Genomic DNA, 14,961 nt, shown 5'->3' with positions numbered 1-14,961 from the left:
AGGAAGTGGCTCTCTAGGAAGCCACAGAGGTGACAGGCAGAACCCAGGCATGCCTCCTCTCCCAGGCCAAGGCGATTTGCATAGTGGGCAGGCTGCCTCCCCACACATCAGGATTTCCTGGGGATCAGTAGCCATGCAGGTCTTGCATCTTCAAGAGGTGCTGGGTGCCCGTGCACTGCTGGATCAACTCATGGAAAAAGCCATCTGGGGGTCATTGTCTAGTGGGAATGCAGGCCCAGAAGGAGGGAGGTGAGCCAGACCCACAGGAGCAGGTTGACCAGGCACTGATGGTGGCCTCTGTTTGGGAGGAATATGTCTACCTGATCTGGGGGCTCATGGTTCATGGGCAGCTAGGAGCCAACCTCACACCCCAAGTGGTGATGGAATAACCAAGAAGACAGCTCCAGAGTCAGAGATGTAGAAAATAAGTTTATGGTTACCAGAGAAAAGAGAGGAGGGGGGAGGGATAAGTTGGGAGATGAGGATTGACATATGCCTACTACTACATATAAAATAGATAAGGACCCACTGTATAGCACAGGGAACTCAACTCAATACTCTGTAATGAATACGGCAAAAGAATCTAAAAAAGAGTGGAGCTGATTCACTTTGATTCACTTTGCTGAATAGCCAAAATCAACACAGCATTGTAAACCAACTAGACTCCATTAAAATTTTTTTAAAAAGAAGCTGAGGCTGAGAGCTGAGGAGGAAGTTGAGGATGTTCAGAGGCTGGAGGGACAGATACCTTCCAACCAGAGACAGATCTTTACCCTGTGCATGTAGCTCCTGTTTTGAATATACTCATGGCATCTGGTTCCATCACTTCATGGGAAATACATGGGGAAACAGTGGAAACAGTGTCAGACTTTATTTTTTGGGGCTCCAAAATCACTGCAGATGGTGACTGCAACCATGAAATTAAAAGACGCTTACTCCTTGGAAGGAAAGTTATGACCAACCTAGATAGCATATTCAAAAGCAGAGACATTACTTTGCCAATGGTCCGTCTAGTCATTACTTTGCCAAAGGTCAAGGCTATGGTTTTTCCAGTGGTCATGTATGGATGTGAGAATTGGACTGTGAAGAAGGCTGAGCACCAAAGAATTCATGCTTTTGAACTGTGGTGTTGGAGAAGACTCTTGAGAGTCTCTTGGACTGCAAGGAGATCCAACCAGTCCATTCTGAAGGAGATCAGCCCTGGGATTTCTTTGGAAGGAATGATGCTAAAGCTGAAACTCCAGTACTTTGGCCACCTGATGTGAAGAGTTGACTCATTGGAAAAGACTCTGATGCTGGGAGGGATTGGGGGCAGGAGGAGAAGGGAACGACAGAGGATGAGATGGCTGGATGGCATCACTGACTCGATGGACGTGAGTCTGAGTGAACTCCGGGAGTTGGTGATGGACAGGGAGGCCTGGCGTGCTGCGATTCATGGGGTCAAAAAGAGTTGGGACACGACTGAGGGACTGAACTGAACTGAACTGAAAGTGTATTCTGCTTAATTATGTAAACTATTAGTTTAAAAAAAAAAGAACTACTACTAATTCAGTTCCTTTATCCATGAAATGATAATTTAAAAATTATTTCCTGATAGCCTTGATATTATCATTATGTTAATTAAGAACACTGCAAACTTTGGCACAGGTGCTTTTGATTAGAAACATATTTATCTTAAATACTTCATTATACATTAGTTAAATGTGCATAACACACATGCAGTTAATACATAAAAAAGGTTTCAAATTGTTTTGAATATTTATGGCAATGTATATTATATAGTATACATATTAAAATTTTATACTTTAAAAATCTGAGATTAAGAAAGGAAAACAATGATGACTTGAAAGAGTTATTCCAGGTATTCATTCAGCTTGTATCAGAAGAAACATCAAAATCTCAGTGTCCACAAAGTCTGGAAACTTGATGTCCAGTCAACAACCCTAACACACTTTTTCTAAATTCTGGGAAAGAAGCTTCTTCTACAGCACTGTGAAGTGTTGTTGGATTATTGTTGGTGATTTGTTCTTTTGTAGCCATCTTAACCATTTATCTCCTTGGCCTTATATTTATTCATTAGGCTTTTGACATCGTCCTTGGTGGTGGCAGATTCTGTAACTGACTTTTCTATAAAGCTAGTATCTAGATCCAGTTACTTTTATACTGGACCTTTTTCAGAGTCTTGTCTTTTCAGTTTTAAGCTGCGTATTTTTTCTTGAATCATTCATTCTCAGCCACAAGACTATCCACATACCTCTTCAGATCTGCTAATATGTGTGCTGGATTTATTAGTTCATTCTTTTATGATGTCCTTTGAGGCTTTGCTTCCAATAGTACATGGACTTTTTGGTTCACTCATTTTCTCGGAGTGTTGGAGCCTTTCAAAAACAAAAAGCAACAACAACAACAACAACAAACACTTGAATTTGTGTCATATGCTTCTCTTAGGGAAGGCCACTCTTCTGGGAAAGAAGGGGTCTTCACCCCTCAGGAGACTCTGAAGACTGGGTTTGTGAAGGCTGAAGATAAGTCCCTCCATTCTTGTCCATGTTCTGTTGGGCTTCGATTTTTTTTCCTCTTTGCTTTTCTTTTTCAAAGTCTCCTATACAAGTAGTAGCTATTGCATGAGGCTATGCAGTATCTGTCATAAACGAACTTGCTTGGCCTGTTTAGCTCACAGCTTTGAAAAGTTAGTTGACATTTTATAGCTTCTTAGTATTTTCTGTCAACTGAAAAATCTATATGCATTTCTATTATTGATGAACGGTTGAGAGGTCCTTCCATTACTCTCTATTGTCTCTCAGGTGAATATCAACATAGCAGCAATGGCCAAAATGACCTGGCACAGGGACCATTCTATCAGGGGAGATCCATCAGGCTATTGTAAGGAATTCCCTACTGCACCTGGGAACCTGAAATAGTGAGAGGTTTGCTAATTTCTTTGGAGACAGTATCTATTCTTAACTTATAAATGAGTTGCATGAGCCCTGTGAGCTTGAGGGTACTTATCTCTGTTATAATCTCTTTTCTCTGCACTCTTGTAGTCAGCCTACTATGCTAGCTTTGCCAGATGCATATCCTTGATCTTAAATTATCTGCAGCGTGGTTTTCAAACTTTGAGCTCTCAGGATACTTCTGTTCTTCAAAATTATTGAGGATCCCAAAGAGATTTTGCTTATACAGGTTATATCTACTGATATTTATCATATTCAAAGTTAAAATAGAAAAATATTTAATCCATTTAAAATAATAATAAACTCATTACATGATAACATAACAGAACTTTTATTTGAAAATAGCTATATTTTCTAAGGGGTTTTCCTGGTGGCTCAGGCAGTAAAGAATCTGCCTGCAATGCAGGAGACCCAGGTTTGATCCCTAGGTATTTTCTAAGACAAAAATATGAGAAAAATGGCATTGCTTTATAGTTTTGCAAATGCCTTTCATATATAGCTTAACAGAAGACAGCTGCATTTTCATCTCTGCTTTGTATTAAATTTGCTGTTTTGGTTAAAATATATGAAGAAAATCTGCCATTGACACAGGTATGCAGTTGAAAAAGGGAAGACTAAGGCAATATTATTTCTAGATAGTCTCCTTTGAAAATACTATTTAACAAGTGTAGTTTCTTCCAATGTAGAATTCAATGAAATTTTTGTGCTGTTATATTAAAATCCATTAGAAGACCTTGCATTTTGAGTGAATGTTTTATCCATATGTGATTCTGTTGCAGTATTTATTGGTCATTTTGAGTTATTCCTATGTTTCAAGTATTGACATCTTCTATTATATAATACCAAAATAATCATATTCATCAATATCAGAACTAATATCATCATAAAAATCTTTCATTATCTGGGGGCTGTCAAGTTCACGTGCCTACATACTAAGTAACTTCAGTCATATCTGACTCTTTGTGATCTCATGGACTGTAGCCTTCCAGGCTTTTTTGTCCATGGAATTTTCCAACAAGAATACTGGAGTGGGTTGCCATTTTCTCCTCCAGGGGATCTTCCCAGCCCAGGGATTGAACCTACGCCTCTTACATCTGCTGTGCTGGCAGACAGGTTCTTTACCACTAGCGATACTGCAGTCCATGGGGTCGCTAGAGTCGGACACGACTGAGCGACTTCACTTTCACTTTTCACTTTCATGCATTGGAGAAGGAAATGGCAACCCACTCCAGTGCTCTTGCCTGGAGAATCCCAGGGACCAGGAAGCCTGCTGGGCTGCCGTCTATGGGGTCGCACAGAGTCGGACATGACTGAAGCGACTTAGCAGCAGCAGCAGCAGCAGCGCTACCTAGGACACCCAAGTTCACAAGGACATGTATACATTTACCAAAATTCTAATTTTTCACAATAAATCTCAAATTTTATCATTAGCAACATATATCTTCAGTTTTTTTTCCTTATGATGGACTTACTTCCTTCATTTTCAAGATAATGTCTACCAAATACTGATTCTAAAAAGCCACAGTTTTCAGTCACTCTTTTCACATAACGTGTTGTTCCATGATAAAACTGGTGAGTTCAGCTTGCAAGTTGTACAATCACTCAACATAGAGCAGAAGTGCTCATGTGTACTTCCCATTTTGTCATTCAGAACATTATAAAGACAGGTACTCAGTGTCAAAATTTCATACAATTTTTAATTTTTAATGTTTCATTCAAGGCATTCTTGATGAAATGATATCTTCCTCTGTAAATATTTGACTTTGAAAAATACAAGGATATGATGATTCCTAGTATAGTTTGATTCCACTACCTCCATTAGCTAAGGTACTGGCCTTTATAGCCACCAATGCTTTGGTACAACTGGTGTGATTTTACAGAACTCTTGAAAGGTGTTAAAGTTCACCAGTGGTTCATGTTCAGTGCAGTTCAGTTGCTCAGTCATGTCCTATTCTTTGCAACCCCATTGATTGCAGCATGCTAGGATTTCCTGTCCATTACCAACTCCCGGAACTTACTTAAACTCATGTGCAACGAGTAGGTGATGCCATCCAACCATCTCATCCTCTGACTCCCATTCTCCAGCCTTCAATCTTTCCCAGCATCAGGGTCTTCTCAAATGAGTCAGTTCTTCGCATGAGGTGGCCAAAGTATTGGAGTTTCACCTTCAACATCAGTCCTTCCAATGAACATTCAGGATTGATTTCCTTTAGGATGGACTGGTTGGATCTCCTTGCAGTCTAAGGGACTCTCAAGAGTCTTCTCCAATACCATAATTCAAAAGCATCAATTCTTCGGTGCTCAGCTTTCTTTATATTCCAACTCTCACATCCATACATGACTACTGGAAAAACCATAGCTTTGACTAGACAGACATTACTTTGTTGGCAAAGTAATGTCTCTGCTTTTTAATATGCTGTTTGCTGCTGCTGCTGCTGCTGCTGCTAAGTTGCTTCAGCCGTGTCTGATTCTATGCGACCCCATAGACTGCAGCCTACCAGGCTCCCCTGTCCGTGGGATTCTCCAGGCAAGAACAATGGACTGGGTCGCCATTTCCTTCTCCAATGCATGAAAGTGAAAAGTGAAAGTGAAGTCACTCAGTCATGTCTGACTCTTTGCAATCCCATAGACTACAGACTACCAGGCTCCTCTGCCCATGGGATTTTCCAGGCAAGAGTACTGGAGTGGGTTGCCATTGTCTTCTCCAAATATGCTGTCTAGGTTGTTCATATGCTGTCTAGGTTGGTCATAACTTTCCATCCAAGGAGTAAGCATCTTTTAATTTCATGGCTGCAGTCACCATCTGCAGTGATTTTGGAGCCCCCCAAAAATAAAGTCGGTCATTGTTTCCACTGTTTCCCCATCTATTTGCCATGAAGTGATGGGACCAGATGCCATGATCTTAGTTTTCTGCATGTTGAGCTTTAAGCCAACTTTTTCACTCTCCTTTTTCACTTTCATCAAGAGGTTCTTTAGTTCCTCTTTACTTTCTGCCATAAGGGTGGTGTCATCTGCATATCTGAGGTTATTGATATTTCTCCCAGCAATCTTGATTCCAGCTTGTGCTACATCCAGCCCAGCATTTCTCATGATGTGCTCAGCATAGAAGTTAAATAAGCAGGGTGACAATATACAGCCTTGACGTACTCCTTTCCCAATTTGGAACCAGTCTATTGTTCCATGTGCAGTTCTAACTATTGCTTCCTGACCTGTATACAGAGTTCTCAAGCAGCAGGTCAGGTGGTATGGTATTCCCATCTCTTGAAGAATTTTCCACAGTTTGTTGTGATTCACACAATCAAAGGCTTTGGCATAGTCAGTAAAGCAGAAGTAGATGTTTTTCTAGTACTCTCTTGCTTTTTTGATGATCCAGCAGATGCTGGCAATTTGATCTCTGGTTCCTCTGCCATTTCTAAATCCAGCTAAATTCCTGGTTCATGTACTATTGAAGCCTGGCTTGGAGAATTTTGAGCATTACTTTACTAGCATGTGAAATGAGTGCAATTGTGCAGTAGTTTGAACATTCTTTGGCATTGCATTTCTTTGGGATTGGAATGAAAACTGACCTTTTCCAGTCCTGTGCCCGCTGCTGAGTTTTCCAAATTTGCTGGCATATCAAGGGCAGCACTTTCACAGCATCATCTTCTAGGATTTGAAACAGCTCAACTGGAATTCCATCACTTCCACTAGCTTTGTTCGTAATGATGCTTCCTAAGGCCCACTTGACTTAACATTTCAGGATGTCTGGCTCTAGGCAAGTGATCACACCATCGTGGTTAATCTGGGTCCTGAAGATCTTTTTTGTATAGTTCTTCTGTGTATTCTTGCCACCTCTTCTTCATATCTTCTTCGTTAGGTCCATACCATTTCTGTCCTTTATTGTGCCCATCTTTGCATGAAATGCTCCCTTGGTATCTCTAATTTTCTTGAAGAGATCTCTAGTCTTTCCCATTCTGTTGTTTTCCTCTATTTGTTTGCATTGGTCACTGAGGAAGGCTTTCTTATCTCTTCTTGCTATTCTTTGGAACTGCATTCAAATGGATATATCTTTTCTTTTCTCCTTTGCCTTTAGGGTCTTTTCTTTTCTCAGCTATTTGTAAGGCCTCCTAGGACAACCATTTTGCCTTTTTGCATTTCTTTTTCTTGGGGATGGTCTTGATCACTGTCTCCTGTACAATGTCACTAACCTCTGGCCATAGTTCTTCAGGCACTCTATCAGATCTAATCCCTTGAATCTGTCACTTCCAGTGTATGATCATAAAGTATTTGATTTAGGTCATACCTGAATGGTCTAGTGCTTTCCCTACTTTCTTCCATTTAAGTCTGAATAAGGAGTTCACGATCTGGGCCACAGTCAGCTCCCGGTCTTATTTTTACTGACTGTATAAAGCTTCTCCATATTTGGCTGCAAAGAATATAATCAATCTGATTTCAGTATTGACCATCTGGTGACGTCCATATGTAGAGTCTTCTTTTGTGTTGTTGGGAGAGGGTGTTTTCTATGACCAATTGTGTTCTCTTGGCAAAAACACTGTTAACCTTTGACCTGCTTCATTTTGTACTCCAAGGTCAAACTTACCTGTTATTCCAGGTATCTCTTGATTTCCTACTTTTGAATTCCAGTCCCCTATAATGAAAAGGACATCTTTTGGGGTGTTAGTTCTAGAAGGTCTTGTAGGTCTTCATAGAACCATTCAACTTCAGCGTCTTTGGCATTACCGATTGGGGCATAAACTTGGATTACTGTGATACTGAATGGTTTGCCTTGGAAACGAACAGAGATCATTCTGTCATTTTTTGAGATTGCATCCAAGTACTTCATTTTTGGACTCTCTTGTTGACTATGATAGCTACTCGATTTCTTCTAAGTTATTCTTGCCCACAGTAGTAGATATAATAGTTATCTGAGTTAAATTCACCTATTCTAGTCCATTTTAGTTCACTGATTCCTAAAATGTCAATGTTCACTCTTGCCATCTCCTATTTGACCACTCCCAATTTGCCTTGATTCATGGACCTAACATTTCAGGTTCCTATACCATATTGCTCTTTACAGTATTGGACTTTATTTCCATCACCAGTCATATCCACAACTGGGTGTTGTTTTTGCTTTGGCTCTGTCTCCATCTTCTCCTGTGAGAACTCCAAAATTATAACTCACTGCTGAACAACCGTTGACAGGAGAATGTTGGATCCAACCAAAAAAAGATCCCTCATGTCCAAGGGCAAAGGAGAAGCCCCAGCAACATGGTAGGAGGGGCAAAATCACATTTATAATCAAACCCATACCTGCCAGAGATGCTCAGAGGGTTCAAACAAATGTTGTGCACACCAGGACTCAGAGATCCCACAGAAACTGAGCCAGAACTGTGTTTGAGTGTCTCCAGCAGATGGACGGGTCAGCAGTGGGCTTCTGCAGGGGCAGGGCCTCTGGGTGCAGTAGACCTGGGTATGGCATAAGCCCTCTTGGATGAGGTCGCCATTAACCCCACCATAGACCTACCAGAACTTACACAGGACTCTTGAGGACACAAACAAAGATTTATATACACCAGGACCCAGGAGAAAGGAGCAGTGACCTCCACCAAAGACTGACCCAGACTTGCCAGTTAGTATCCAGGAGTCTCCAGTGGAGGTGTGGGTCAGCGGTGGCCTGCTGCAGGGCTGGTGGCACTGAGTGCAGCAATGTGTGCATGGGAGCTTTTGAAGGAGGTCGCCATTATCTTCATTACCTCCACCATAGTTTGGCCCCAGGCCAAACAACAGGGAGGGAACACAGCCCTGCCCATTAACAGAAAATTGGATTAAAGATTTACTGAGCATGGCCCCACCCATCAGAACAAGACCCAGTTTCCCCCTGAGTCAGTCTTTCCCATCAGGAAGCTTCCATAAGTCTTTTATCCTCCTCCATCACAGGGCAGACAGAATGAAAACCACAATCACAGAAAACTAACCAATCTGATCACATGGACTATAGCCTTGTCTAACTCAGTGAAACTATGAGCCATGCCACGTAGGGCCACCCAAGATAAATGAGTCATGGTGGAGAGTTCTGACAAAACGTGGTCCACTGGAGAAGGGAATAGGAAACCACTTCAGTATTCTTGCCTTGAGAACCCCATGAACAGTATGAAAATGCAAAAAGATAGGACATTGAAAGATGAACTCCCCAGGTCAATAGGTGCCCAGTATGCTACTGGAGATCAGTGGAGAAACAACTCCAGAAAGAATGAAGAGATGGAGCTGAAGCAAAAACAACACCTAGTTGTGGATGTGACTGGTGATGGAAAAAAAGTCCAATGCTGTAAAGAAGGAACTCATAGTGTATAGTTAAAATATGGCTCATTGTGGTGACCTGACAAACAAGGAATGAAATCACAGTGGCCACATTGCCTTGGTAGGCATCCTGTATCTTCCTTAAGGTGATATCCTGTTTTTCCCTGCTGGTGCCAGTTTCTTAAGACTACATGACCACCTGACCATGAGACCCCTTCAACTACATGACCATAAGACCCCAGCTACTGGCTAAAGATAAACTGAGGCTCCCACCCTACAGAGCACAATTTCCCACCGATAGGGTATAAGAAGGATTGGATGTAAAAAGAAAGTACTGGTTTCTCTCTAAAGCCAGTCACTTTCTTTCTTTCTTCCTTTCCTATAATAAATCTTTATCTGCCTGAATGCCTGGCTCACTCTCTTTTTCTCCATGCTCACCTTACAAAAGGATCTTAGAGATCCTCAGGGTCAACAGCCACACTTTCAAAACTACTAATTGTTCTCAAGGGTAGGTTATATAACCAATATCCAAAATAATCTTAGCAATCCAGGTGGCTCAATGGTAAAGAATCCACCTGCCAATGTAGGAGACACAAGAGACTTGGGTTCAGTCTCTGGCTCAGTAAGATCTCCTGGAGTAGGAAATGGCAACCTACTTCAGTATTCTTACCTGGAGAATTTCACACACAGAAAGCCTAGTGGTTTAAAGTCCATGAGGTTGCAGAGTCCTGATATGACTGAGCAATTGAGTGCATACATGATGACTCCTAGTATGGTTTGATTCCACTACCTTGATTTGCTAAGGTGCTAACAGTTTTAGCCACCACTGCTTTTGCACATTGTTGTGATTTTGCAGACCTCTTGAAAGGATCTTAAGGATTGTCCAGGACCAGTGGCCATGGTTTTAAAACCACTGTTTGTTCTCAAGGGCAATGTTCATAACCAATATCCAAAATAATCCTATCAACTATATATAACCAAAAATCATTAATCTATATACTCATAAATGACAGAAGCATGTGGAAGAGGCAAAAAAACCAGAAAGATGAATGAGGTCAATCAAAGATTTATCAGAGGAAATGCCTATGAAATAAAGCACTTATAACATGCACAAGAAGAATTCAGGAAAAGACTTCCTGGTAAAGGGGTGGAGTTACTTGGCAATGGCATCCAAAATAGAGAAAACACATTGTCAAACACTGTGACTGAACATAGCATCATAGTCAGGGTAGGCTAGAGTATACTGTGCTAACACACACCTAAATCTTCATAGTTTACCACATCCAAATTTATTTCTCCCTCAAAGACTATTATTGATACTGGCCAGGGTTCGTGGCCTTCCCCAATCAATAGACATTAACTAGAGGCCAGACAAGAGATTTAGGCAATTCAGAAGTTGCTTTATTGGGGTCCCTGCTGCAGCAGAGGGGAGGGAGAACAAGTAACAGTTGCTCCTTGAGGAGGGGTGAGGGGTGGGTGAGGTTAGGGGTGTGTCCTGCAGGTCAGGCCTGAGGGGTGGCTTTCGTGCTCTGCCCATCTCTCTGGTCCTGTTGAGTTCAGAGCGTGTTTGCAGTACTCTGTTTTTGCTCCAGGCTTTTCAAATGGACAGAGGAGCCATTAAAGGACACGAAAGGTGTCAACTAAAAAGTACAGTCACAACCTGAAAGTAGAGTTATTTTATTTGGTGGGAATGTTTAGGACTCTGAGCCTGGGAGAGAGCATCTCAGTAGCTCTGAGAAAACAGCTCTAAGGAGACAGGAGGGAAAATCAGGCTATATACAAGCTTGCGACAAAAGGGAGCAGACAGTCTGAACATCAAAAATCACGTATCAAGTTAAGGAATTTAGCCTTCTTTGTACGGGAAGATGCAAGCCTCTGAGCTCACTGAATTCATTCCTTTCATATGCACCTCAGCTGTCTGGGCCGGGCTGCTTCCTTGTTCATCTTGCTTCTTGCATTCCCCCAGCTCCTCAGCCATCACCATGGGGAGAGAATCTCAGTTTGGGGAGCGAATCTCAGTTTGGGAGCCTTCATTCACATTTGGAGGCCAGAAATTGCTGATGGTTGAGTCATTTCTTGTTTGTTTATATGTCAGAAGATATTTTCATCTCCCAAAGCCTACAGTCCGTGGGGGTCACAAAAGAGTCAGACACAACTAAGCACAGCACAGCGCTTCAGAAGTGGCTGCTGGCTTTTGGGGGTTTTTTGTTGTTGTTGTTGTTGTCTTTTTGTATCCTTTGGTCCAGAATTTGTCCCAGCTGCATATGCATGCAGTTATTTTTAGTCCCATATAGTTTCTTTGTACTTTGTTGCTCAAGGAGAGGCTTGTCCAAATGCAAGCAGGGCAGCACCACTGCAAAGGGTCCCAGGTCCTAGTCTGTCTCACTGCCAGTAGTGTTAGGGGAAGCACACTGATTGAAACCGCCCAACCTGGCCAGGCACCATGGTAACCATTTGCATGAGTTGTTTTATGACAGGAGATCTTGATAAGGAATACAGAACTAATAACCCACTACCAACTGGAAGAGTTCAGGAAAGGTCTAAAGGAGACACCGCATCTCCGTCCATTTCCCAGAATCCTTCTCGCTAGCATCCATCTTGGCTGAGCAATGGGTGTGCCACCAGGAAAGACTGAATTAGAATGATTGGCCAAAGACCACCCGGAAACTAATCCCATCACCATAAAACCCAAGACTCCGAGTCACGGGTGGCAGAGCAGTTCTCCTGGGTTCCCTTACCCTACTGCTCTCCACTCGGGTGGCCTTTCCCAATAAAATCTCTTGCTTTGTCAGCACATGTGTCTCTTTGGACAATTCATTTCTGAGTGTTAGATAAGAGCCCAGGTTCGGGCCATGGAAGGGGTCCTCCTTCCTGCAACAATAGGACAGCTCTCCAAGGCACCTGGAGCAGCAACTAAGGCTTCTTTTGTCTTGTGGCATTGTCACATGGACATGTGGGTTCCCCAATCCATGACAGAGGAGGAGAAAGCTGCTGATAGCTCCACTAAGAGAACCAAACATGCATCCACTAATGCTCCTAGACCATCAGCTGTAACTCCTCAAATGGCCCCTTCTAACTTTAAGGGGGCTGAGAAATATGAGGGAGTGCTTGGATATTTGGAGAGCCTTACACTTCTCTGGCTGAAACTAGTTCTTTAAAACAGACCCCTGGCACAGAGATAACTTCTAAGAGTAAAGAATTAAGGGAGATTCACACGGCACTTTCAGACCAAAAAGGAATAGAAGTCAAGGAGGAAAGATCAGATAATAAGCAAGAGATTCTTTATGGTATAAAGAGCAAAATCCCAGTCTAGTATTGGAGAGCTAACTTTTTTTAAGTGGGTAAAAGAGGGAAAGAGAAACTGTTGGGGCCAGAGTGAGGAAAGCAGGAGAAACTCCATCTTGAGGCCTGTCATCCATCTTAAAGACAGGGTGTGAAGTGGGCCTGAACCCTGCCCAAGAGTGAGGAAACCATTGCTAGTGAAAACCAGGTCTCCTGGAGACTTCCCTCCCTACAGATGGCAAACGGAGACTATAGTTGAGGTCAGGCTGCCCCTGTTAGATTAACAATGGAGACACCCTTCCTTGATACATAATCATTGTTGTTCCCCTCCTTTAACCTCAATTGTTTGTTCTCCTAGCACCTACTTGTTGTAAAACTCAATCATATACAACAAAAAGGTTGCTAACATGTAACCAGCCATGTAGTGGGGGTATAAAACCGGGCCTCTCAGAAACATCAGGGTCCTTGGGAACTGATTCCCCTTGGACTGTCTGGTGTAATAAACCATACTCCACTGTTTTGAGTGCCCTCCAAGGTGTTTTTTTGTGACTCCAGATTCCACAACAAAACAGGTACTATGTAGGGAGAAGTCTAGAATTACACAAATTTCTATCATAATGGGGGCTTTCCTGGGGACTCAGATGGTAAAGAATCTGTCTCCAATGCAGGAGACCCAGGTCCAATGCCTGGGTTTGGAAGATCCCCTGAAGGAGGAAATTGCAACCCATGACAGTATTCTCACCTGGAGAATTCCATGGACAGAGGAGACTGTCAGGCTACAGTCCATGGAGTCACTAAGAGCTGGACACAACTGAGCAATTTTTTTTCCTTTTTTAATATATTAATAATGCTTAGGGAAAAAAAAAGTTATACTAAACTACTATGTGGTTTGCCTCTACTGTGTAAAACTGGCATAAAAAGTCTAAAAGGAAATATAGGATGATTTTAACAACTAATTCTGGTGATATTTATATTTTCCATAATGAGCATGGTTACTTTGTAACCAAAGGAAAAACTTAAGCTTCATTTTAAAATGCCAATCTAAATGATACTTTATCTACAAATAATAAGTCTGATATTGAAATGTGATATTCATTAATGTGGTGAACATGCTTTCCCCCAGCTTAAACTGGGATGTGTGGCTTGATATAAAATTTGACAAGACTGAAAATTTTGCATCAAGTAGTCCTGGAAAATCATATGGCTGCATAGCCACAAGGAACTGAAAAGTTGTAATCACGTTTCTTTAAGCTCAAATGTGACATGTTTATATACGATATACATATTTATTACAACATACAGGCTTGCTTTCCACAAACATGTTACTGAAATTCACATTAATACAATTTCTATACACTGAAATACATTTTTAATTACTAAATAGCTTGTATTTAAATAATGTATTACTCTGAATTATTTTTCTGTATAAGATGTATATATATATATATGCTGCTGCTGCTGCTGCTGCTAAGTCGCGTCTGACTCTGTGTGACCCCATAGACGGCAGCCACCAGGCTTCCCCGTCCCTGGGAGCAAGAACACTGGAGTGGGTTGCCATTTCCTTCAATCCATGAAAGTGAAAAGTGAAAGTGAAATCGTTCAGTCGTGTCCGACTCTTCGCGACCCCATGGACTGCAGCCTACCAGGCTCCTCCACCCATGGGATATTCCAGGCAAGAGTACTGGAGTGGGTTGCCATTTCCTTCTCCATATATATATATGTGTGTGTGTATGTGTGTGTACGTGTGTATGTGTGTGTGTGACATATATATTTGCTTATAAGATACTAAACATTTAATTTTTACCTGGGCTTTTTGTTTTTTGCAAGCAGGAGAGAACACCTATGTTCTATCATTTCTCCCAGCAGAGGGCAATGCAATCCAAGCATCATGCTTCACAATTTTTCATGAAAGTCAAACTTGCATAGTTATCACTTGGCAATTCTTATGCATGGGCAAAGTATAGTCCCACTAGGAGATAGAATAGACAAAGGAAAAAATTCCCTTTCAATCCTTATTTCAGGAATATAAATAAGGAATACAAGGAATATAAACTGAGATGATTTGTGCATATTCTTATCAACCTATGCCAAGCATCAAGTGTATGGAGATCGCTAACAGCTCAGAGGGCAAACAGCTTTTAATGTGGGTGGCTTCACATCTAGGGAAGGTTAAAAATGGTTCTGGGAAGAAGCATAGACTAAGTTCTATTTTTAAAATTTACTCCTGCAGAGGACAGTATACAGTTTCAGGATAAATAAAAATATATCTATTAAATAATGGATTCTGCTTTAAAAGAAACCACATTATCTAGTGAGGAGAAAGTATAAATACACAGCAAACTCAGATGCAAGATGGCATTTAATATAATTGCCTGTTTTATAACCTCTAAACTCCATTTCTTATTTCTGGGCACCCCAGAGGCCCGAGGGAGAAGTCAGAGTACAGCGG

At 41.6% G+C, this 14,961-nt stretch overlaps 1 protein-coding gene across 1 annotated transcript in view; it reads left to right on the top strand.

Annotated features, from left to right (window-relative positions):
• Nucleotides 1-133: 133 nt before the first annotated feature.
• LOC113894635 (transmembrane protease serine 11F-like) overlaps nucleotides 134-14,961 on the top strand; it is a 138,878-nt gene continuing 124,050 nt past the window's right edge. Inside the window, exon 1 of the mRNA XM_027545308.1 lies at nucleotides 134-249. Coding sequence (XP_027401109.1) covers nucleotides 134-249 — 116 coding nt within the window. The remainder of the gene's footprint in view (nucleotides 250-14,961) is intronic.

Source organism: Bos indicus x Bos taurus, chromosome 6, assembly GCF_003369695.1.
Source record: "Bos indicus x Bos taurus breed Angus x Brahman F1 hybrid chromosome 6, Bos_hybrid_MaternalHap_v2.0, whole genome shotgun sequence".
Taxonomy (NCBI): Eukaryota; Metazoa; Chordata; class Mammalia; order Artiodactyla; family Bovidae; genus Bos; species Bos indicus x Bos taurus.
This window is presented reverse-complemented; position numbering and strand designations above follow the sequence as displayed.